The 25,647-nt window shown below is 44.4% G+C and overlaps 1 protein-coding gene across 4 annotated transcripts; it reads left to right on the top strand.

Moving 5' to 3' along the window:
* Positions 1–1,573: 1,573 nt before the first annotated feature.
* Gcnt3 (glucosaminyl (N-acetyl) transferase 3, mucin type) lies at positions 1,574–25,647 on the top strand. Of its 4 annotated transcripts, none has more exons than XM_040739975.1 (3): positions 1,574–1,700; positions 19,893–20,013; positions 21,883–25,647. In XM_040739975.1, exons 2-3 carry the CDS (start codon positions 19,966–19,968, stop codon positions 23,251–23,253), a joined length of 1,419 nt encoding a protein of 472 aa, XP_040595909.1. In that variant the 5' UTR covers positions 1,574–1,700; positions 19,893–19,965; the 3' UTR covers positions 23,254–25,647. The 4 variants fall into 4 exon arrangements, with proteins under 4 accessions (XP_040595909.1, XP_040595908.1, XP_040595910.1 ...); XM_040739974.1 differs by lacking the exon at positions 1,574–1,700 and adding an exon at positions 15,737–16,455; XM_040739976.1 differs by lacking the exon at positions 1,574–1,700 and adding an exon at positions 16,732–16,751.

Genomic DNA, 25,647 nt, shown 5'->3' with positions numbered 1-25,647 from the left:
TTTTTTTCTAGGATTGAACATATGTAAAGCCACAAGCTACACATGTAAAATGAAATTTTATTTGGCTTTCTAAAGAAACTCTGCTCTACCTTACTACATGGATGAGCCTCAAGAGTCCTGTAATATTGTGCTAAGTCAAATAAACAACAGAAAAGGATGAATAGGTAATTCATGAATCTACTTATATGAAAGCCAGAGTAGTCACATCCATAGAAACAGAGCAATGTGGGGGATTCCAGGGACATAAGAAGAGAAAGAGAGAGGTGTTGCTTTTTGCTAGGCACAGAACTTCAGTTTGTTTGTTTGTTTGTTTTTAAGATTTATTTTGTGGGCTGGAGAGAAGGCTCCGCCGTTAAAAGCGAGGCTCACAACCAAAAAAAGTAAGCTTTATTTTGTTTTTGATTATGTGTTTTTGTGTTACCTGTGTGAGCATGTGTGCACATGTACCTGTGAAGGTCAAAGGGGAACATCAGATCCCCCGGAGCTGGAGCTACAGGTAGTTGTGAGTCACCCAACATGGATGCTGGGAACAGAATCAGTGTCCTCTGAAAGATTAGGAAGTTCTCTTTTTCCTGTTACTGGTGGTGGCGATGGTGGTGATTTTCAAGACAGAGTTTCTCTGTGTCCTGCCACACTGCTTTCTGTCTTTTCATTCCCTGCATGTGGGGGCCAATGTGCTAGTCCCCTTCCTCTCCTGTCCCTTTCTGCCTGGGATAGTCTGATGGCCAATTCAGCAGCCAGCGCCATCACTACTTCAAGACCTCTCCCAGGCAGATGACCTAAGCATCTTAGCCCCTGGATCTCAGGCTTGCCCAGGAGTCTCTTCTAGGCAGTCACCCAGCATGTCCAGAGGCTCACTGTGGCCCGATTATCTACCCATTTCAGCAACCAGGCACACAAGTTCCCTTGCAGAACCTGAATGACAAACCCTGAATTCTTTTCTCCAGCAGTGACCCTTTGTGTCTTTCCTACAGCCTCTTTCACTGTAGGTGGTCCCTACCCTCCCCAGGCCTCGGTCTCTCCAGCTTCATTCATATCTCTCTCTCACCTGAGCTTTCTGCCTAACTACTCTGTTCTCATGAATTTCCTTTCGTCTTCTTCCCTTCGACTTCCTTTTCAACCTCAGACGCTTGCAGTTAAGGTAAACCTGGCTGCCAACTCCCTGCCCGTGTGTGTCCAAGCAATGCTGGTGGAACAAAACCAACAAATAACAGGACATATTGCTAGTCTTTATTACGGCTACGTGGTCTCCCTTCAACAGGATCCTAATGAAACCTGATGAGTCTTTTGTTTGTGTTTGTGCTTGGTTACTCCCTGTTTTATTTTATTTCAGTCTATTTGAAGTGTATTTTGTCATATGACGTGAACTGTGAACTGTGGGTGTAGTTGTATTTATAGTCATTTATTCTACAGCTGTTCAGTAAGTGCCTTGATGGACAATACCACTGTGTACTATTCAAAAATGATCTAATGGCTTCATAGATGCTGGCTTTTTCTTATAACTTAAGGAAGTTGGACACCATTCCTGACGAGGAAATGGTAGCTCAGAAGAGCTTGGGAGCTCGACTGATTATGCCATTGCCCTGAGGACTCCCGAGATGAGTGTTTCCTGGTCCCTTGGTGCCTGCCTATGCCTGTGTTGAGCTCAGAAGCGGTGGCTCCTTCCCTGCGCTTGCTCCCTGCTAACGCCAGCCCTTTAGGTAAGGAAGAAGACATGACTTTACGTCTAGTTGGTAAGACATGAGCTATTGATGTTTACACATGACAAGAAACATCAATGTTCTCTACTTCAGAGTCCAAGGCACTTCTGAGCAGGCCATTTCTTTCTTGAGATCTTTCCTTCTCCTTTTGGATGGAGTAAGTATTATTTATGAATCTCAACAGCTAGCTAGTCTTCTTCCCGTCTCATAGACACTTAAGCTAAAGGTAGATTCCCTAGTAATGAATAAAAATTTGGGCTGCAGAGATGGCTCAGGGGTTAAGAGCACTTACTGTTCTTGCAGAGATGATCAGGGTTCAGTTCCCAGTACCTACATGTCAGCTCACAACCCTCTGTAAATCCACTTCCAGACAATCTGACTTCCAGACAATCTGATGCCCATGTCTAAGAGGAGTTTTCTTGATTGGTTGATTGACTGATTGATTGATATAGGAGGGCCCAGCTCTCTGTGGGTGGAGCCATCTCTGGGCAGGTGGTCCTAGGCTGTATAAAAATGTGAACTGAATGTGAGCCCAGAAGCAAGCAAGCCAGGAAGCAGCATTCCTGCATGGCATCTGCTATAGTTCCTGCTTGGCGTTCGTTGCAGTTCCTGTTTGGGTCCTTCTCTGATTCCCTCAGTATGGACTGTTAATTAAGAGTCTAAACTGGAACAAAGCCATCCTTCCTTTCCAACATTACTTTTGGTCATGTTGTTTATCATAGAAAACAAATTAAAAGAACTGCATAAGGCAATCCTGCTTCTTCAAAAGGGCAGGTTCCTGAGATGGAGCTACATGTTACCCAGAAGTCCCCAAGTTCTCCAGGGGTTAGGGGTCACTGTGGTGATATTTTGTTTGTGCTTTAACAAATAAAGCTTTCCTGGAGATCAGAACGAATAGCTAGCCACAGCCATAGCGACCAGGAGACAGAGGCAGATGGATCTCTGTGAGTTCAAGGCCACCCCGTACTACATCAGAGTGAATCAGTCTAAAAGAGAAACAGAGCTCACACCTTTAATCCCAGTACTAGAGAGAACATAAGAAGTTCAGTGCAATCTTAGGAACAGTCTGAGGAGCGGTGCAGTCTGGAGATGCAATCTGAGGTTTGATGGCTCACTCCTTCGGTCTGAGCATTGGTAGAGCTGAGAACTCTCAAGTGGCTGGATGATTTGCTTTTCTGATCTTCAGCTTGAATCCCAATATCTGTCTCTGGGGTTTTATTATTCACGGTACATATGGCATCCAAATTTTTGGCAGAAATTTCCACATAAATCCTGAAAAGGCTTTAAAAAGGATTGTAAACACACAAAAACAGAGTCAATCTTGGCTTCTTCCAACCACTTTTTCTTGGATAGGCTCTGTTTGCTAGCAGCAAGCAGAGGCATGGCTCCTTTAAGAGATGGCTTCCTGACTCGGCATTAGCAGCAAAAACTGCACAGCTCTTTTAAGAGGCCCTGCCACAGAACAGAACACTTAAATGGGGTTACTGAGCAGTGGAGGCACACTACTCAGTGACAGCGTGGACTCAGAAACTTCCCAGAGTGGTAAACATGGCTCCAGTCAGTACCTCTGCAATGAGGAAGCTAAGGAATGGGGTGGAACCAGGTGCCAAAACTTTGGCTTTGGTCTTAGTCATGCCTTTTAATAGTTTAAAGACCCACGTGGTCAGAAAAAGACAGAGATATGCAGTAAAAACAGATTCAGATTTAAAAAAACCCTATAAATGGTTTACAGTGTGTTTTAAAACATTCATAGGCTTGGGAGGGTAAAGAGAAGTTATAGACAGTCATTAAAAAGAAATATAAAGTTTTAAAATATTAAAATAAAGTTCTTGGGAAGGGAGTAAAGTAATATAAAAAAGCCATGTAAAGATGGAAAGTACACAGAGTCTGGACATCATGTTATTGTGTTGTCTTAGAATTGTTTGGCTGCTGAGGAAGAAGCAACAGGTGCTAAGAGGCATTTGATTATAAATGCTGCTGGATTAATCCAAACTATATAGTTTTAAAATGTCTTCAAATTTTAAGTCAAAAGATATGTTACTTTGGAGAAGAGGTTATGCTTTTGTTTCCATGTTGAATAAGAGGCTGTGGATTCATTCTGGGTTGAGAAAATTCATGTTTAATCGAGGAAGACCCCCGCCTCAGGAATCTCTGATGGGAGCAAATGGCCCAGATGATCCAATGTTTCAAAGTGCCTCTGATGTAGTTTTCTTTACCTTCTACATCCAGAATGACTTCAAGGCTGACAGCTAAGATGATCCAGCTTCACACAATTCTCCAATCAGAACTTGATCATAAGCCTGAATTTTCTCAGGATCCAAGATTATCAGGACCCCCAATGAGCCATAGTAGCAAATTCCCAAAAGACGGATCATGCATATTTTGGGGGGAGGTTGGGTAAAGGAGATTAGATTCAGGGATCTCCTTGTAAAAAAAAGCAGGGGGTGGGGAGATATAGAAATGTGGTAATTCAAGTTAGGATAGAAAGTGAATTAGATACAAGACATTGGACTCACCAAGATAGGAATGCTAATGGAATATTTGTCAAATGCTAATGAACTAAACATTGTTAAAGTAATATTGCCTGTATATTTTGTATATAGTTGATGTACTTATTATATATAGTTTTTCTTATATTAGTTATAGACTTCTTTTTATTTTAGACAAAAAGGTGATATTTAGTTTGTGCTTTAACAAATAAAGCTTGCCTGGAGATCAGAATGCAAAGTTAGCCACAGTCATAGAGACCAGGCAGTGGTAGCCATACCTTTAATCCCAGGACTCAGGAGACAGAGGCAGATGGATCTCTGTGAGTTGAAGGGCACCCTGGGCTACATCAGAGTGAATAAGTCTTAAAAAAAGCAGTCTGGAGATGTACTCTGAGATTTAGTGGATCACCCCTTAGGTCTCAGCATTGGTAGAGGTGAGAACTCTCAAGTGGCTGGCTGCTTTGCTTATCTGATCTTCAGCTTGAACCCCAATATCTGTCTTTGGGATTTTGTTACTTGTGTTATAGTTCACTCCTCCTATTTCACCAGGATACCATCACCTGTGGCTGTATATGGAAAATAACAATGTTCTGCCAGGCTTTCCCTAAGCATATGAGAGTCTTCTCTGGCCAAGTGGCCCTGATTGTCTTTCCTGGGGTTATGCTTTCCTCTGGGAGCCCTCCATTTCCAGCTTTTCCCACTCTTTCTAAATGGCAAACATCCCTGCCCTACACAAAGACACAAGGTTTCCAGCCAATAAAGACAGCCTTGCGGTTAGCCAGAGGATTACTGGAAGGCTTCCTCCTCCCTATTCTGCTTCCACAGACACTCAGGCCTCTTCTCTCCTTTGCTCTGAGGAAATCCTTGCCTCCCCACACTAGCATCCTTTCTGACTTACAACTTCCTCTCTGGAAAGATGAGTCCCCACCCACAGAGGGATTTGGCCTTGACTTTTACAGCTCCCAAATAACCAGGAAAGAGTCCAAACAGAGGTTGGATTTTTTTTTTACCACCAAATATCAGCAGTGTTTCTTCTGGGCAGCTGCATGGCTCTCTTCAGTAGCTCTTCAGCCAGTGAAAGGTTCACAAGAGGCGGTGAAGACAGGGGATTATGGTTCCCCAAGGCAGCCCAGTGGACTTGACGCAGGCAACACAGGACAAGGGTAGGCTTCAGAGGCTTTGGGTCAGGACAAATCATGTTAGCTTAAGATTGACATACTTGGGAATGGGTTACTCTTGAGAAGTATGGAGAATGTAGCAGGCCCCAAGACCTTAGTAGACCTCCAGGCCTTAGCACAACTAACTCCACAATGGTATCATTCAGGCCATAAAACTCAACACATGGACAACACCACCGGCAAAAGCAAGAACATTTAATCCTTAAGTCTATAGTGCTGGGAAAGGTAGCTCACTGGCTAGCTTTTGCTGAGCAGGTACAGTCCCCGGCACAGCAAGAAAGATAAATTTCTCTCACAAGTTTTGCAGCAATGAAATGCCCACAATTGATTCATGTACTGGGAGAGGCCATCCCTGAGTTTGTAAGACATATTCACCGACTTCCAGAAGAAGGCTGTTTTCAAGGCTATTTCAAGTGCAGCCAAATAGGAAATTCTGACTATGCCCCTGGATCATTAAAAAAAACCCAATCATACTGCTGATGTAAAGGAGAGAGAGAGAGAGAGAGAGAGAGAGAGAGAGAGAGAGAGAGAGAGAGAGAGAGAGAGAGAGAGAGAGAGAGAGAGAGAGAGGCAGGCGCCAAGCTAGTGAGCAAGCACGATCTGGTTCTGGGCTGTTGGCACCTAAGCATGCATGGAAGCAGAAAGTAAACATGCCCAGTGGCTAGAAAACCTTGCTCAGCAGCATTTGACTTAGATAACAATGATACCTCTTATTATAACCTACGAGTGCTGAAATGTGAAGTATGGCAGTTAGGAAAAGATACATAAAACAGTTTCAAAGCCATTGAATGGGATGTATGTGCTTGTCATCTCTGAGACGACCCGGACTCCATCAGCATTGGTCTTGGGAACATAGCCACAGTCAGCAGCATAAACAAATGTAACACATCTTAAGCTAATATTCCACAACAATTCCCAGAGCAAGCAAGCTAGTTGGAGTAGCTGAAAGGGTGAACCCAGAGACCCTGCCTCTGTGGAATATGTGCTTAATGCTACAAAGATGTGTTGCATTTTATGTTGCATTTGTTTAACTCTGTAAAGCTGTGTTATTTTGCCTGTCTAAAACACCTGGTTGACCTAATAAAGAGCTAAACGAACAATAAGTAGGCAGGAGAGAGGGATAGGAAGGGCTGGTGGCAGAGAATGAATAGGAAAAGATCAAGGAGTGAGAAAGGAGGAAAGGAGACACCAGCAGCCAACCACCCAGCCACCAGCCAGTTATGGAGTAAGGAGGAAAGATATATAGAATAAAGAAAGATAAAAAGCCCAGAGGCAAAAATGTAGTTAAAGAGAAATAGATTTTAAATTAGAAAAGCTGGCTAGAAACAAACCAACCTAATTCTTACTTATTCTTCATAAGTAAGAATAAGTATCTGTGTATTTATTCCAGAGCTGGGTGGTGGGCCCCAAAGAATAAAACAAAAACAAACAAACAAAAAAGCCCAACTAACTACAGGGGATGACCTTTCTCTACTTCCCAAGTGCTGGGATTATAGGCAGGTCACCATGCCTACCCACTGTTCTAGCACAGTTTCTAGGGACCCAAAGTGAGACTTTCCATAACCCAAGGATATTCTTTTTTAATTACGTTTTGTTTGTGTGTGCATAGTTTAGAATCCCCCCAGCCACCAGTTGGGACCCCAAATGTCTCCATCTCATGTACTTAAGGGAGGCACAATTACCCTGGTGGGGAGCTGCTGATCTTGGAAGACATGCTTTTGTTTGACTTTGGTATTTGCTGTTAGTTTTAGTTAACATTTAGGCTCACACTTGGTAAATTCCATGTTAACTTCTATATCTTGCTTGCTAGAGAGCCAAATGGTTTCTGCCCAGTGGAAAAGATTTCATCAAATAGTATTGCTTTGTGTCACCCTGTAGGACATTTATCAGTTTGGGATCTAATCTAGGAACTTTCCCCTGTAACTGTCTACAGAAATCCAGTTTCTCAGCGTGCTTTTAAACCAGCCCTTCCACCTCATTTATCAGCAAGTTGAATCAGTCTTCGTAATGCACAGTGTAAATTTGCAGGAAGTCATGTTTTTATGGGGAAAAGTTGTATTTTACCACAAGTGTCTTTTCCCTTTTGGTTGGGTACCGAGCTCAAGGTTGCCATTGTCAAGCTGGGGGTCAGAAGGTTTTCAGATTCAGTGGCTTTGCGTGTGTTCTCCTCTCCCAGCCCTCCCCTTTCTCATCCTCAGGAAGGTTCACTTGCTCGTGCTCTCTCCATGTCCATGCTGACTATGGCACTAGCTCCCCAGGAGGCCCCCTGGCTTCTGATCTTTTGTGTTTTCTTTCTCTGCTGCCACATAAGGGTTCTGTCATTGTGGCTGTGACATGATGCTCCTGGGACATAGATGTGGGACAGCAGGATCGAAGAGTGAAGAGAAGGAAGTGGTCCCTCAGGCTCACAGTCAGAGGTTTGGTTTTTGCTTGTGAAGGGAATGGAAACCTAGAAAGAGTTCAGGCTTTGTTTTTTTTTACAGATCTGAGCCTTGACCACAGATGGGGCCTTGCAAACACGGTGAAAGTGGTCTAGCCCTGCACTACATTTCCAGTGCTCGGGTTTTTCGAGGTGACTAATCCTGTTTGGCATGCAGAAGGTCTCCTGGAATGACATTGGGCTGAAAGCCTGGGTATTATCTGGTTCCTTGTTCATTTCCTTTTGGGAAGTATACCCCAGACGAGGTTATCATTAGCAGGCCTGAAGAGTAGGTACCAGCTAACTAGGGGCTTTCTGCTCCAGTCAACATCCTGCAGTGCAGCCCCGGTGCTGACACCAGGTTCCTTCCTGTTCCCACTTGGAAAACTTTGGCCCCCAGCGTCTGCCACTCCCGTGTTCCTGTGGTTGGTTTTTCCCAGTACTCCCATCCCTAGTCCTGTTTGCTCTCGTTCTGTGTCTGTCTCCCTTCAGCCTCTGACTTCCCAGTTGCAGTCACACTTTGTCTTCTTTTGCTAACAGCACTGTCTAGCTGTGTCCTCCTCTTCCTCCTCCTCCTCTTCATCATCTTCTTCCCTCTCTTCCTCCTCTTCCTCCTCCTTTACCATTCTCCCACAAAGAATACGCAAGCAAGTTAATCCTTAATTTAAAATTTCCACCCGACTTGTGTCAGAACAGCTCAGTGCTTGCTTTATGCTATTCATTTCGTGAGTGATTGCATGGGTCACAATGAGTTTTGTGTCAACTGTACTGCAAGCAGGAACTTAATTAGAGCCCAAAGAGTATCTTGCTTAAATAACACACAAGGCGCTGTTTCAGTTTGGTCAAGATAAACTAGTTCCTATTGGAGGAAATAAAATCCTGTAAGGCAATTAAGCTTGATTTATTTGCTTTCTTTGTCGTGGGAAGGATTACATGTCCCCCAGCAAGATCACTCATGGCATGTGTTTTTTCTCTCCTCCCACCTGGTGGGTCCTGGGGATCAAACTCAGGTCATTCACCTTGTTGTTAGGTTCCTTTACTCATTGAGTTATCTTGCCAGGCCTTGTTCATTTTCGTTTGAGACGGGGCCTCAAACTCTAGTCCAGACTCACCTGGAAATTGCTGTTGAACCCAGGCTGGCCTCAGAATCACAGCAATCCTCCTGATTCAACCTGGGGCTGCAGGTGCAAGCCACCAAACCTGGCTGAAATACATTTTGATCTTTCTTCCTACAGAGATGGGTGGGGCACATCCCCCAACCACTTCAACATCTCACCCAAGGCAATTGGGGGGAGGGGAGTTAACAAGAACACCTCCAAGCTGATCTGTAGGCTGCGGGTGGAGTTTAGGGACAGAGCATTTGGAGGCTCTGGATTTGATCCCCACCCAATCTCTCTCTCTTCTCTGTCTCTGTCTCTCTCTGTGTCCTTTTCTCTCTGCCTCCTCTGTCTGTCTTTCTCTCCCCTCCATTTACTCCCCCCACACTGGATTACCTAAGGAGAACCCATCACATGGAGCTCTGTCATCTTAGACAAGGCACCTTCTTCCCTTACACAATTCCCCTTTATTGGTAGAGCCAGGAGCCCCGGAAAGAGTCTGCCTATAGCCTAGGCAACAAGGTAAGGGCAAAGAGGCTACCAGTAGAAGTACAAACCTACCCTGAGGCTCAGAGCAGGCAGATGGAGAGAATGGCCCAAAATGAGGTTCAGCGTTCAGAAAGAGCCTGGTTGTTTCCAGAAGCTGACAAAAGGCAATAGTCCCCATGCAAGCAAAGGAAAAAGTGTGGTTTTGGGGATGAGAGAATGTGGCTAGGCCTGCAGTCTGGCAGCCCCCTCCCTCCCACTATTTGCCTGGCTGCCATCTGCTTCCCCATCAGTATGGACCTCAGTGCTGCTTCTGCCAGGATGCCCTCCAGGATCTCTAGTCTCCCATGAAGGTCACCCAGTTACAGGAGCCCTTGGTCCTTTTGGTACCTCCTACAATATTCTGGTCTGAATGTGAACTGTGCCCCTTCCTGCCTCTGTATGTGTCTAAACGTGACTGAACAACCGGTAGCACTGTTCTGAAGTGGGTCTCTAAGGGCTGGCCTGAAAGGAGGTACCCACCTTTGGTTCTGACCTGGATTCTCTCGTGATCCACAAAGATGGGATCAAGTGGTGCCCAAACTCCCATGACCACAGGTGGGGCCAACCCAGCCACCATGACCATGACAGTTGTACTTGCCAAACTGGAAGCCAAACAAATGTCTCTTTCCTGTCACCCAATACACATACACCCCCCATGTTGGTTTATTTATTGCTCATTGCCTCTCAACCTGTCATAACTCTGTGGTGTGTTTACCAATACATGCCTCTAAGTCGTAAATGAGGTGGCAGATGCAGGAAGTGTCCTGAGCTCCCCAAGGGGCATGGCCAGTTCTCCCCTCCCACCATGGCCTCCTGTCAGTTGACTCTCCAGAGGCCCCTGAAAGGCCCAAGGCAGAGACAGTGGCTCCAAGGTCAGGCTCATAACGCCTGAGCTGAAGCTTCAGTGTTTGAGGGAAAGTTGGAGGCAGAATATCTCATGGGTACTATCACTCATCAACTTGACAAATGTCTGGGCATATCTGTGAAAGAGAGTTTAGACAAAGCTGAGTTGGGAAGACCCATCTTAAATGTGGGCGGCACCATCCCATGGTGCCGTCCTAGACTCAATAAACGAGAAAGCGAGCTGAACACCTTCTCTGTGTCCTGACTGTGGATGCAATGTGACCATGCCCCATGCCCCACTGCCATACCCTCCCTGCAGTGATGGACTGCACTCTTTGTAGTGGCATCTTGCTTTGCTAGTGAACTTGTGGTGGTGTCCACACCCTTTGGGCGTGGTTTCCGTTGCAGATGTGACTCATTATAAGGTAGAGGAGGGGCTGGCTCTCGTTCTCTTGGGGTTTGGAGAGGATCGGAAGGCCAGAGACTGCCTCTTCTGAAGCAGGAAGATCGCAGTGGTTATTTAATCTTATCCGTGTACGTGCTTCCCTAATAAATACCTATTTGCTATTTATCTTGGGTCTGGTGGACTCATTTAAACCCTGCCTTCAACCCTTGAACCATTAGCCCAAACAGCCCTTTGTAACACAAAAATAAAAAACCCAGAGGCAGATAATGGGGTTCAAACTTCAAGCTAAAGTCACAAAAGCAAAGCAGCTAAGCCAGTAGATCTCAGCTCTAACTCAGGCTGAAAGGACTGATCCTGCCTCCACAAGCTCTATACCAAGCCTCAGACTGTTACCTCCCTTCAGTGTGCCTGGAGAGACTATCTCTCCACATGAGACCTTTTGATTTTTATACCTCCCTGGTGCTGGGATTAAGGGCATGTGATCCCAAATTCTGCGATCATCTTTGTATGAGCTGTTTCTCTTTAGAACTGGAGCAATTCCATGTAGCTTAGCGTGGTCTTGAACTAGCAGAGATCCAAGTGGTGGGATTAAAGGTGTGTGGCTGGCTTTGCAAACTGATCTCTAGTGGCTTTAATAGATCATAAACAATATATCACCACAACCCTTCCTTCCTGAAGTTACTCTTGTCAGGTATTTTGGGCCAGCAACGAGAAAGGGAGCTAATAAAGGGCCTTAGCCAGTCTGTGTGAGCTCTCCCCCAGCAGAAGTCCACCCTGTACCTCCTTGACAGGTAGGTGTGTAGAGGATGAGAGAAAGGTTTACTTTCTTCCCATTCCCCTTCCCTCTGTATTCCACCCAGGCATTCAAAGATCCTCCTGTGCCAGCCTGATGCTAGGTTTCGTTTATCCACAATAGAACAGCACAGCTGCCATAACTACAGCCCATCCAGGGACCCGGAGGATTCAGTGATGGTGCCTCGCAGGCTGCACCCAGGCCGGAGAGAGCACTAGAAATACTCCCTACATTTGCTACTGAAAAAATCGTGTGTGTGAGGTGCAGTGCACACCTGTGTGTGCATGTGAAGGACAGAGGGAGACAATAGTGCCTTCCTCTCTCACTCTCTGCCTTAACACGTTCTCTCACTGCAGCAGAAGCTCACCATTTTGGTTGGGCTGGGTGACCAGTGAATTCCCAGGACTACCTGCCTCTGACCCACAGGAACACACAGATGTGTCTGGCTTTTTCATGTGGGATTTGAACTAAAGTCTTCAGATTGCATAGCAATCTGAGCCATCTCCCCAACTCACCAGTAGAGTTTTGTATAATAATTAAAAAGGAACAAAAACAGGACCAAAGTGTATTGTATATTATTTCATTTAATGCATTTTTCTCTTTTTCATATAATAGTTGACACAGCGGTCATTTTTGTTCAAAGAAGACAATGTTCTTTGTGTGTGTGTGTGTGTGTTTGTGTGTGTGTGTGTGTTGCTTCAGGTCAAACTCAGTGTTTTCTGTGTGTTAGATAAGCATTTACTACTGAGCTATGCATCTACCCCATACTATTCTTCTTAGAATAAAAGGGTATGAAGTGACCCCTTGTGAGTGGCAGATAGTGTAAGTGTTTAGCTGTCATGTTTAGAGTCCGTGGTTGTCATTCATTGTTATAAAACATTCAGAGTTCATAAAAAGGATTTCTACTAGTATCTGGTTTGACCTAAACTCACCCACCCATAGAACCCCCTTCTTCCAATAATGCAGACAAGACACACACACACACACACACACACACACACACACACACACACACACCTGCCCAGAGAGGGAAAGCACCTACTAGGCTTCTGCAGTTAAAGGAAATACTCTTTTGGTTTTTATTTCCTAAGGTAAATTCAAAATAACTTTTAGAAATCGGTGCATAACCAGAACTGCACAGAGAGAAACAAAAAAGAAGTGCATAAAAACCGTACGAGGAAACAGAAAAGCAGCAGCCACTACTCAGCGCAGCACTGTGGTTGACATTTAGGCCCCCACACTCACACACTGACTTTTCTCTGATTTGTGTTTGCATAGAAGAAGCAAAGATGAACCACATGCTGGGACTAGAGGAGGTGGTGGCAGGGAGGACCGGAGCTCCTGCCTCCCTCTGACCTGGACTTTTACTCTGAAATGTGTCCCCCCTCCCCATAAATGTGATTTTTAACGTCCCTCCATTAGAAAATGAGTCTGTATGAGCTAGGGATTTGTGAATGTTCCTGAAAAAGTAATGGCAGGAATTATTTCTCCCTCACACAAATGAAGCCCAGAAGTCTGCAACCCAGGGCTTGTGACATGTCTCTACTGTACTAGTGTCTTTAATGTTCTGTGTCCTTTGCTTTGTATATTTGTTTTTATTTATTTATTGTGTGTGTTTGAGAATGTGTGTCGGTGTATGTGTCTTGGTGGCTATGTGTTGGTGTGTGTGTGTTGGTATGTGTGTCTTGGTGTGTGTGTGTGTGTGTGTGTGTTGGGATGTGTGTTGGGATGTGTGTTGGGATGTGTGTTGGGATGTGTGTTGGTGTGTGTGGAGTAATGCTTGTTTCAGGGAGCTTCTGTCTATGAATTCCTAGAGTTACCAGTAAGTCACAGTCCTAGGACTTAAAAGGTTACTCATTCTCTCAGGGTGCTGAAGTAGCTGCTCAAGACAGCAGTCAAGGAGACTCCTTCACCACCAAGTTCTTGGTCTCTTGTGAGGAAGGCAAAAGAGGGCCACATGGTCACTGCCCTTGGGAAGCTCCTGATAGTACAGGGAGGGGGGTAAGCTGGCATAAGAGGCATGAAAACAGTCTGACTGAGGCTACCACTGAGGTATGGTCCATAGAAGCAACAAGGGCCACTGAGAAGTGTGCAGTCCAGCCTTGGCAGGAAGATGGAGAGGAAAGAAATAAGGTCCCTTTATGCCCCAGTTGACAAGTGACCCTGGCCAAATGCACAACAAGAAGGAGCTGGTTGGATCATGCAACTCCAAATCATTCTTTTACTGCCTTGGCTCCTCTGCGTGCAAACAAATACTCTTTGAGATGCGTACATTCTCCCTGTTTCACCCTACGCCATGTGGAGTGTGTCTAGGAGTAAGATTGCTGAATGCCTACAGAGGGTGGAGGAGGAGCCGGGTGCCCTCGATATTGAGTAAGGGACAACTGAGCATGCTCTTTAAAATTTTTTTCCTTGAAAAACAATTCTATGTGGGCTGGGCAGTGGTAGCACACGCCTTTAGTCCCAGTACTCGGGAGGCAATGGCAGGTAGATCTCTGAGAGTTCAAGACCACCCTGGTCTACAAGAGCTAGTTCCAGGACGGCCTCCAAAGCCACAGAAACCCTGTATCAAAAAATAAACAACAACAATAACAAAACAAACAAAACACACACACAAATTCTATGTGTCTGAGTATTTTGCCTGAATATATGTCTGCGTACCATTTGTGTACAGCACCCACAAGAGCCAGAAGAGGGGGTTGGATGCCCACAACTGGATTTATACAACCAGTATGTGAGCTGTCGTGTGGATGCTGAGAATTGAACCTAGGTCCCTGAAAGCTCAGCCAGTGCTCTCAACCACTGGGCCACCATTCCAGCCCCGAGCTTGTGCTTTTACAGCTTACAACTCCCCCTAAAACAAAGTAGATCTCACTGGATCTGTTACCTCTTTCTCTGGCTAGGGACTCTGTCCTGAGACATTATGATCTGAGTTCAAAATGCCCTCCCCAGAATCTTCTTCACCATCCTTCCCCTCTGAAAACTCCAGTTCCTGTGTTATCGGCAACACACGAACCTGGTTTTCCTGCTTATCGGGCTTGAGGTACTGCCCCTCTGAATCACAGTCTCCTCCTCTGTAAAGACAACCAGGACTGCCTTTGCTACCTATAACCCTTGACACCCATGACCCACCCTGCAAACAACCGTTTTCTTCTGAAAAGCCTCAGAATTCCATTGCCTATGACTAAGTTCTGAGAGGGAGCAGAAACAAAGACCCATGACCTTAAAACTCCCATCTGGCCCAGGTAAATGCTGCCATAACAAAATAAATATACAGTGTGATTGCTGATATATAAATTTATTGCCAACTGGTTAGATCCTGATGCCAGGGGTGACTCTGACACCCTCTTTTGACTTTCTTGGGCACTTCCACTCAACTACGTATCCCAAACATATATACACATAGTTAGAAATATTTTTTAAAAAATAAGTCATTACAAAAAGCCTTGCAATTGAGATGTTAGTACCTACGGTACAGGAGACATCACCAGGGCACAGACTGGTGGAAGCATTTGCCCCAGGCAGAAACCAGCAGGACAAAGATTCAGACACAGCCTTTTCAGTGAAGTCCCACACTTATTTTTAACTACTCTGCACAAGGTGTCAATTACATGCAGATTATTTCCACAAAATAATTCCACAACTGGCTAGCATGATTCTCACTTACATTTACACGCAAGAGTACCTTTTGTGTTATTTTAAGAATAAAATATGTCCTCTTTACTGACTCTATAATGCAAGTTTTTATGGGGCAGAGGAACTAGACAGGATTGACTATTAAAAAAAGACCATATAAAAGGATATTGGAGAGACTTTTCTAGACTTGGATTTTGGAGTCAGATGTTTATATTTTCATATTTTTGACCCAGAGATCTTTACAGACCAACAATGGAACCTCATGAGAATAAAGACCCTGGAAGCTGACAGAAGACAGAACTCAGAGAACCCGGCCAATGAAAGTAGGGGCGCTGGAAACCCTACACATTTCTATTGCTTTTGATGGGTTTTCATCACTAGTCAGAAAGTACAAGGAGGACAAGAAAAAAAAAACAACAAAGATTTGTTTGCCGCATTTAAAGTAGTGGAAATGTACATTTATTGTCTCTGACGAGGCCAGTCTCTCCAGACCTTATTTTGTGATGTTGGAGGCAGGTTAGAAGACTAGTCTGGTTTGCCAGCTGCGCTTGCAAGGCTCTGCCAGTAGGGGGCGCTGGTAAAAATAGCCAGGCTGGAGGAGGAACTTCCGGTTCTCTTCCTATTTCCTGTTTCTGTGAGCATCACCATGTCAACGCCTACTGACCCTTTAGAGGCCGTTCATGTTATTTTTGTACTTGCACTATGGCCTGTTTACAGAATGACCCTTGCTGCCTCTAAGAGGTCTGGATCTCAGCCTAGGGACTCTGAGCTTAGAGGGCAACCTCAGCTCTAGCTGAGCAATGACCCTTTCCTCGGAGGTCTGAATTTAAGCTTGTAGGGGCTCCCTGTCCAAATTTCAATTTTGGCAATTCTCCATTTCTTGCTTTCTCCAGTCAAGGGATAGTGAAGTAATAGCTACTTCCAATGGCTCCTGCCTGAATGTCACCAAATATCAGTTACTGCTTTTATACCTTGATCCTTTGGGGTTGGGGGTGCTGGTGATTGAACTTCACATATGCCACGCAAGCACTATACCATGGATCTATACTCCCAACCTCCCAGATACGTCCCTTCTGTTCAATTTGTTTTCTTCGGATGTTTGCCAGGGAATGGTGCCCTTTGTTAGAGGTAGTTGGGGATGGGACCAGCGCCAGGAGCTTTGAAAAAGACATCTCCCACACTTCATTGCAAAAACCACATCTGAGGTGTTCAGAGAAGCCCAAATCCCATAGTATAATCCATTCTCTAGACTATCAGCAACACTCTGCCGTCAGATGTCATAGTGAGATCTACTCTGCATGGCTGTGGGTAGTTCTGTTGCTACAGCTGCCACAGACAGACATAAAGGACTCCTGATTTTGAACAAGTAAGTTTTTCAAATTAGTGACATATATAATGTGCTTTGATCTTATTCATGTATTACTTCATCTTTCCCCCATATTCTCTTTCCCTTTCTATATCGTTATTGGCCCCTTGTTATTTCCATAAACGCCCATTCCGGGTTCCCTCCCCATGCCAGAGTACACAGGAGAGTAAACATGATGTACCCAAATTTCTGAAGCTGCTTTTTCTGTTCATCTGTTGATGGGCATCTAGATGGATTTCTTGACTTGGCTGTTGTAATTGTGCTACAATGAACATGAGTCTGCAAGTATCTCCATGGTAAGCTGACTTTGGTACCTTCAGGTAGATACTCAGAAATGGTATACCTAGGTCACAGAGAGGTTTCATTTTATTTTTACCTTTGAGAAATCTACATACCAATTTCCATAGTGGTTGGACTAATTTATATCCCCACTATAAATGTACAAGGGTTCACCAATCCTACCAACATTTGATTTTTTTAATAGCTATGCTAAATGGAGTAAGATTGAATCTCAATGATTTGCATCCCTGATAGCTCAGGAATGGGTACATTTTCTCATGTACTTATTGGCTATTTGTGTTTCTGGATTGGAAAATTGTTAAATTCATTTGCCCATTTGTTGATTGGATTATTTGTTGTTGAACTTCTTTTTAAAGATTTATTCGTTTATTTTTAAGATTTATTTATTTGTTATATATAGTGTTCTACCTGTGTGAATGCCTGCACACCAGAAGAGGACACCGGACATCATTATAGATGGTTGTGAACCACAATGTGGTTGCTGGGAATTGAACTCAATTGAACTCTGGGAAAGCAGCCAGTGCTCTTAACCTTTGAGTTATCTCTCCAGTCCCTTAAAAGATTTATTACGAGTATATGTGTGTGTTTGTGTTAGTGTAAGCCATGTTAATGTGGGTACTTGTGGAGGCCAGAAGAGAGCACTGGATCCCCTGAAGCTGGAGTTACTGGCAGCCATGGGTGCTGAGAACCAAACCAAGCTCTGGTCCTCTTCAAATGTAGCAAGTGGTCTTAACCACTGAGCCATCTTTCCAGCCCCTATGTAGATTCTTGGTCTTATTTCTAAAACCCTGAAGCATTTCCCTTTTGGTTTGCTCTAGTAGTTTCAAAGTTTCAGGTCTTACATGAAAGTTTCTGACCTGTTTTGAGTTGGTTTTTATACAGGGGGTGGTTTTTGTACAACACCCCTTGTAAAAGAGGTGGTCTTTTCTTCCATGCATATTTTTGGCCCCTTTACCAAGAATCAGATGACAGTTTCAGTGTAGATTTCATTTTTTGTTTTGTTTTGAGACAGGGTCTTTCTATCTAGCCCTGGCTGTGCTGGAACTTGAAATGTAGACCAAGCTGGCCCACCTGCCTTTGCCTCCAGTGTACTGGGGTTAGAGGCATGTCCATTCCACCCAGCTCAATGTAGGTTTATTTTTAAGTCTTCCGTTCCCTTTGTTCTATGTGTCTGTTTTTATTCTAGGAGCATGCTGTTTTGTCACAACGACTCTGTAGTATTCTTTAAGGTCAGGTGCTTGGTACTTCTAATACTGCCTTTTATTCCTCACTTGGAATTACTTTGGCTATTTGGAGTCTTTCGTATTTACATATAAATTTAGAGTCTCCCCCCCCATTTCTCTTTAAAATTCCACTCAGATTTAGATGAAGATTGCAAGAATTTGTAGATCACTTTTCTAAATGACCATTTCCTCAATAATCTGCCAAATATGGGAAGTATTTCTATTTTCAAGTGTCTATCTTTCTTTAGTGTTAGGTCTCAGACAGTCCATATTTAGGTGTCGGGCTGTCCCTATGTCTAGAAATGAACTCAAGCTGGACTATGGGAGAATTTCTGATGGTTGGATGAAACCCAGCATTCCTTAGGAACTTGTGAAGCCAGCTGAGATCTGCCAAAAGGAGTCATTTCCCTTGCTTTGCAGAAGGGGCATTTGACTCCTTTGACATCCCTGTGGTTGCCTGTCAAAACCCATGCTGCCCTCCAGGCTCTCCATCCTTACTCACAAGTACTTGTATATTTCAAACCAGCAGCCTAGGTCTTCTCACCTCCCCAGATTTCCCTCCTCTTTATAAGAGACAAGGTTTTCTCCTCTGCCCTGCTACTCACCTTTCTCTAGTAATGTATCCCTGGCTGTTACTTTCTCTTTGCTTTGAATTCTTACAGATGTATCTGGCTATTTTTTCTCTCATGGCCATGTCCAATCCAATCTGTTTTCTTTTCTCTCTGCTCTGGACTCTGTCTGTCTGTCTGTCTGTCTGTCTGTCTGTCTCTCTCTCTCTCTCTCTGTCTCTCTGTCTCTCTCTCTCTCTTTCATCGTTCAGGAACAATAAGAAACTTCCCCTTAAACATGCCATGGAGCTGTCAACAGTTTCTTTTTAAAAAACAATTTTTAAAAATTATTTATTTCTATTTTTATATGCATTGGTGTTTTAGCCTACATGTACATCTGTGTGAGGGTGTTGGACTCTGAGGTTACAGTTGTGAGGTGCTATATGAGTTCTGGGACTTGAACCCAGGTCCTCTGGAAGAGCAGTCAGTGCTCTTAACCACTGAGCCATCTCTCCAGTCCATCAACACTCTCTTAGCTGTGCCCCCATCGCATACATCTGGTGCTGAAACCCTAGCATACATTTAGTGCTTTGTAATTTCTCTCTCTCTTTCTTCCTTCCCTTCCCGTCCCCGTTTCCTCTCTTCCTCTTCGGTTTTCCTTTCTTTCTTTCTTTCTTTCTTTCTTTCTTTCTTTCTTTCTTTCTTTTTTTTTGAGACACTGTCTCACTGTGTAGCTTTGACTACCTGGAACTCACTATGTAGCCCATGCTGGCCTTGAACTCATAGAGATCCACCAGCCTCTGCCTCCTAAGCGCTGGGATTAAAGGCATGCATCACCATGCCCAGCAGATTTGTCACTTTCCTTGTCCAGATTTTCACATCTTTGGCTAAGTTTTAGTCCTAATTGGTGTTGTTTGTTTTTGAGGCTATTACGATTGGTACCAGCTTCCTGACTTTTTTTCACAGTGAGTTGCAGTGTTGATTTTGTATCTTCCGTCTTTGCTGAGGGTATTTATTAGATCTAAGTCTTCTGGTGGAGTTTCAGGACTTGAATATGTAGGGTCCTATCACTTGAAAACAGGCAATTTGCTTTCTTTTTTAACTTGTATCTTTTTTCTTCTTCTTCTTGACTCTGCAGTACTTGCTGTGTGTGTGTGTGTGTGTGTGTGTGTGTATGTGTGTGTGTGTGTGTAGAATAAGAACACAATCAGTGACATGTTTACTTCCAAACAGTGAGAGATACACCTGTGCATTGGGTGGGAGAGGAAAAGGCTTGCTTACATGAGCACCCGTGAATAGTGTCGGGGCAGGAGAGCAGAGGTGGGAACTGGGCTTTTCTAGTTGAAGTACTTTCTTGCTTTCTCAGATGCAGCCGGCTTTTTTCCTGCCTTCTTCACTTCACCTCCCAGAATGACTCGAGCCTGAGAATACAGTCCTGAATGGTTTACCTAAGTTCACTCCCTTTTCTGAGAACAGGAAATCAAAAGGTGAGTGACAGAGCCACCTGCTGCTGTCTCCTCTGCATAGTTAGTTTAGGAGGAGCCTGGATTGCATAGGCTTAAGGAGCATGGGTGTGGTCTCTGGCCTCCTTGTGGACATCAGCAAATATATTCTGGAAGGTAAGAAGGCAAGGACTGTAGTGCTAATTTTTATCTACATAGAATCAAACTAGCCTTCACTTCATAGACTCACACCGTTGGAGAAAGCTCCCTGAAGCAACCAACAGGCTAGGAAAGGTGAGTTTCCTTCATTTTCCCTCTTCTTAAATCTTACCCCCAAACGTTATTCCTGAAGAGGATACAATGTTAGGTTCATAAAGGGATGAACCAGAGGAAAAGAACCTGCTGGAAGGGTGTGTTGTACTTTTAATTTTTTTTTTTTTGAGATTTTCTTCCCTTGTCTCATTTTTTTTTTTTTTTTTGGTGGTATCCAATACCTTGTGTTGTATTTAAAAGGTAGGTGTGGTTTGTGGAATAAGCATTAGGCTCACAGATATAAAGACTCAAGAAGGCAGAGTGAGGGAAATCTCTAGTCTTCTAACATGTGATATTTGATAAATCACTCAGTTACTGTTTTTCTGTTGTAAAACGAGCCTAGTGATAACTAGTTGGCTGTGATAATTAAATGGGACAGTGTAAAGAAATAATCTTGGTTCACAAACAATAAGTGCTCTGTGCACATGACCACACTCACTTCTGTGGAGATATTTTAAAGTAGACATAGTGTTTGACTGACTGCTGTTAATTTTTGGTTGCCCTCAAACTCAGAAATCTGCCTGCATGGGCCTCCTGAGTGCTAGGATTAAACGTGTGCACCACCATGTCCAGCTGTCTACTATTTCTTTAAGGGCATTTTAAAGTGAAAGGTTAACCAGATACAAGATCTGAATATTGAATGCTTTAGGGGAGAGGAGAGTCTTAATACAGAGATTAACAAACAGAAGCAAGGAAGTGTTTCCTTTTAAAAGGACTTGATTCTGGAACTGATGCTAGAGTCAATCTCATGTATTTTAGTTTCCAGACCTAGACATTCTAAACCCCAGATAAAATTTCTGTCTAGGGCTTCAAGGGGTGGGAAGAAGGAAAAGGGATGAAGGGTGGGGACATCCTCCAGCTAATTGCACCTTTAACTAAGACAGCCCAGCAGCAGGGTCCTCCCTGCAGGTGGGGGGGGGGGGAGGGCTGGTCCAGCTGGCCTCTTCCCAGGGGCTGAGTGGGATGGTGAGTGTCGACGACTCAGACCCTCCCCCCTTTAGTTACCAGGGAGAAAAAAACCACACTGAGTCGGGAGTCTGTCGAAGCAGGATCTCGATTTATTCCAACACACAGGAACTTATATAGGACTGAGGTAGGGGATGGGAATCTTGGGATAGGGTAAGGTGACTTGAGGAGTTAAGGGCCAATAGTATTCCACCAAGCAGGCAGGTAGCTAGGCAGGGGGCAATCTTGCATCAGATCTGGCTGAGTCACCCCCACATGGAGGTTACAGGTTAGAGACAGGTCGCTAAACTCTAGCCAGGCTCAAGAGGTTACACTGGGCCTCACATCTGAGCCCAAAACTCAAGTCAGGCTCAGGAGCTTACACTGGGCCTCGCATCCAAGCCTTTCTTAGGCCCAACACCCAGCTCCATGCTTCCCTCTCCACAGAGGTACGGGTGGAGCCGCCCTGATAGTGTGGCCATCGGCTCTGGTTGGGCTGTCTTGAGTCTCTCTCAGCTAACCAGGTGGATGGGTTCCCCTTTACTAAGTTATTTCTCCAGAGAAGCAATCTCTTCTGCCACCAGTTTGGAGTTGGACTTGACATTCCTGGGAACATGTTTAGTTAATTTTTAATCCGAAGTTCTTTGTTCTGTTCAGCGAGCCCACCCACCTCCTCTGCTGGGCAAGGCTGCTGGATGGTCCCCACCTGCAAAGATGATTTTGTGGAAGAAAGTCTGTTGGCGCTATCAGGTGTGGACCGTGGGCTGCTACATGCTTCTGGCCATCATTGCCCTGAAACTGTCCCTCAGACTGAAGTGTGACTTCAATGTCCTAGATCTGGACTCTAAGGAATTTCGCAGCCAGTACTGCAGGGATTTCCTGTACAAGAACCTGAAGTTGCCAGCAAAGACGTCCATCAACTGTTCCGGGGTCACTCGAGGGGAGCACAAAGCGGTGATCCAGGCTCTGCTGAATAACCTGGAGATTAAGAAGAAGCGGCAGCCCCTCACAGAGGTCGACTACCTTAGCATGACAGCAGACTGCGAGCAATTCAAGACCAAAAGGAAGTTCATACAGTTCTCGCTGAGCAAAGGAGAGGCCGACTTCCCCATTGCATATTCTATGGTGGTCCATGAGAAGATCGAGAACTTTGAAAGGTTGCTGCGAGCTGTGTACGCCCGCCAGAACATATACTGTGTCCATGTGGACCAGAAGTCCCCGGAAATCTTCAAGCAGGCAGTCAGAGCCATTGCATCATGCTTCCCAAATGTCTTCATAGCTAGTAAGCTGGTGTCAGTGGTCTATGCTTCCTGGTCCAGGGTACAGGCTGACCTGAACTGCATGGAAGACTTGCTCCAGAGCTCCGTGCCATGGAAATACCTCCTGAACACCTGTGGGACAGACTTTCCCATCAAGACAAATGCTGAGATGGTCCAGGCCCTCAAGCTTTTGAATGGGCAGAACAGCATGGAGTCAGAGGTACCACCGCCACATAAAACATTACGCTGGAAATACCGATATGAAGTGAAAGACACATTGTACATAACCAACAAGAGGAAAACCCCTCCACCAAATAACATAACCATATTCACTGGGAATGCCTACATGGTGGCTTCTCGAGACTTCATTGAACAGGTATTAAACAACTCCAAAGCCCAACAACTAATTGAATGGGTAAAAGACACCTATAGTCCTGATGAACACCTATGGGCCACCCTCCAGCGTGCCTCATGGATGCCTGGATCAGCTCCCTTGCACCACAAATTTGACCTCTCAGACATGAGATCTATTGCGAGGCTAACCAAGTGGCAGAGCCACGAGGGAGACATTGAGAGGGGGGCGCCCTACACACCTTGCTCAGGCATCCACCAGCGGGCTGTCTGTATTTATGGATCTGGGGACCTGCACTGGCTACTTCAGAACCATCATCTCTTGGCCAACAAGTTTGACCCAAAGGTAGACGATAACGTCCTTCAGTGTTTAGAAGAATATCTACGTCACAAAGCCATCTATGGGACCGAACTGTGACATCCTGCAAGACGATCGCTACCTGTATGGCAGGACAATGCCAGGCCTTACTGGGGCAATATGGAGTGGGCACCTAGGGCTCTGGACTCCATGTGTCCCCTAGGACGAGGGGGCTGCTATGGGAGCATGGGTAAGTAGATCTCTGTGCCCTGTGAACTGCTGCTGATGACTGTGGCTACTCTCCAGTCCTCTCCCCAAGAGCCCCTTTGGCTTTCTCACAGAGCCAGAACCACAACTACTGCTATTTGGGAGAGTAAGGGAGGACCACGTGGCCAGGAACTCTAGGTTTTGACTGCAGGTTTGTTGGGGTCATGGGAGAATTTTAGCAGAAAGAGCCCTCCCCTTTTGTACTGTTAATTTAAAATAAAAATCTTCCAAGCCAAAGTCCTATCCCTACAGTGTTGTCTATGAATCCAGAAATAATCTGAACAGATAAAATGTGTGAGACTTTTCTCATGTGCTGAGGACAGTCTCTAGAGAAGTCCCCATGGCAAGCTGTGTATCACAGAGCTAATTCTCTCATTACAGAAAGCCTTCCTAATTTTGTTTACACTGGCAGATTCTAACTTTTCCAGAAGGCAAAGGACAGAGTGATTTAACTAGTATGACAACTATGTATGTGTTTAGGAGAAACCCATGGTGGCTTCAAGGCCAAAACTTACCATCCTGTACCGGCAGCCATTTCACAGGAGCTCATTTGGGTAGGGGGAGAGGCTGCACTGTTAATTAGGCTGGAAAATGAAAGCAAACTCTGTCTTGCTAAATCAAGATGCCTGAGTATATTGTTTAAGTGTCTTGAATGAAAGCTGCTTTATTATGTGAGTATCAGGCTTACTATTTGCCATTCTGTAGATAATGTGTTTCCTTGTAGGGACACAGTGATGTGTGTACATATAGATATATAAATGCTAAAGTGTGTACATTTACAGGTATATATATTCCCTTGTGAAACATCTTCCTCTTTGAAGACCCAGAGCTAACTATTGGCCAGTATGCATTCTATTCTGTAATGACCAAAGGGCACTAAAAACTATAGGTGGAATCCTTGAACACGGTATAGCTGACTTTCTGTGTACATGTCCCAGAAGAGGGCTTTATGTACAAATTTTCATGAGTAATGTGAATTAGGTTCACATCAATATGTTAGGATGTTAACATGTTTCTTCATCTCAAGTCCTGATCCAGTTAATGCTTTCTCTCTACAACCAACTTTTACTGTAGCCCACATCTTTATAAGAGTTAGTGTGTGACTGGAATTTCTTTCAGTTTTGAGGCAGAGTTTCTCCATACAGCCATGACTGCTCTACAGTCCTCTATGTCCTGGAACTCCTTCTGTAGGCCAGGCTGGACTCAAACTCAGAGATCCATTTGCCTCTGCCTCCCCAGCACTAGGATTAAAGGGGTGCATTACTGTGCCTGGTGGGATTTTCTATTTCACAATGAGAAATCCACTCCCTCCTTTTTTTAAAGATTGGTCTCCCTGAGTAATGGGCATTGTCACTACAAACTTACTCAAGAACCTTTGGCTCTTGCTCCCAGCCTTACCTCAAAGGTGACTAGTGGTTTACAGATTGGTGATTGTGTCATGACATCTGTTGCCAGAAGCAGTGACTATTCCAGGTCCTCCCCAGAGGAGGAAGGAAGAGGAGCTGCTGCCCTGTGAGATAGATGTGTGTAGAAACACCTCCCAGAAGATACATGTCTTCAAGGCCAAAGTTCCCTGAAAGCTTTCAAGACTGAGCTGTAGCTTTTCACATAAATACATTCAAGCTATTGGTCTATGAACTTGTCATTTCTGGGAAACAAGTTTCTGGAATTTTCCAAGAGTCAGGTGGATGAAAGTAAGGTTTTTTTTGTTTGTTTGTTTGTTTTAAACAGCATGAGGTCATCAAATCAGAAGGAGCAAACTTCACCTTGTTTAATGTACTTTCAAGGTCACACAGGGAAGCCAGCAGCACATCTGTTGATTTTTCTTTTTCGAGTGTTATCTGTTTAACCTTTCTCTGGAAAGGAATAGCCTTGTAAATGAATCGAGCTATTATGCTTGTATCACCTCTAAGGCTTAAATTTCCTCCTCATTCTGATGTGTGGCCACTACTGAGCTATATTTTAATAACTGTGTCTTTGTTGCATGTGCGACTCACTATATTTGTTCTTGGTTTAGTGAAAGTCTATTGGGAAAAGAAAAAGCAGTTATTAACTTTGGGGCATATAATTTATTTGGAGAGGTCAGGTGAATTATTTAAAAATGGAGAGCAATATCTTGCCTATTTAAAGTACCTTTACTGACTAAACCAAAGATCTACCCTTATGTATTCTACTTAGTCATTATTTATTGCAAAGGTGAATAAGTTGATGTACTGGCAACCAATAAAATAATTCATTCTACAGTTA

This window comes from Mesocricetus auratus, unplaced genomic scaffold (assembly GCF_017639785.1).
Source record: "Mesocricetus auratus isolate SY011 unplaced genomic scaffold, BCM_Maur_2.0 Super-Scaffold_100691, whole genome shotgun sequence".
NCBI lineage: Eukaryota > Metazoa > Chordata > Mammalia > Rodentia > Cricetidae > Mesocricetus > Mesocricetus auratus.
The sequence above is the reverse complement of the archived record's forward strand: the minus strand, read 5'-3'. Positions and strand labels throughout refer to the sequence as shown.

Excerpts from the sequence above, each read along its gene's own strand:
- Gcnt3 (XM_040739975.1), top strand. The coding sequence starts at position 19,966 with ATGGTTTACCTAAGTTCACTCCCTTTTCTGAGAACAGGAAATCAAAAG. Across the intron at positions 20,014-21,882 it reads TGAGAACAGGAAATCAAAAG|CGAGCCCACCCACCTCCTCT; the intron begins GTGAGTGACAGA and ends TGTTCTGTTCAG.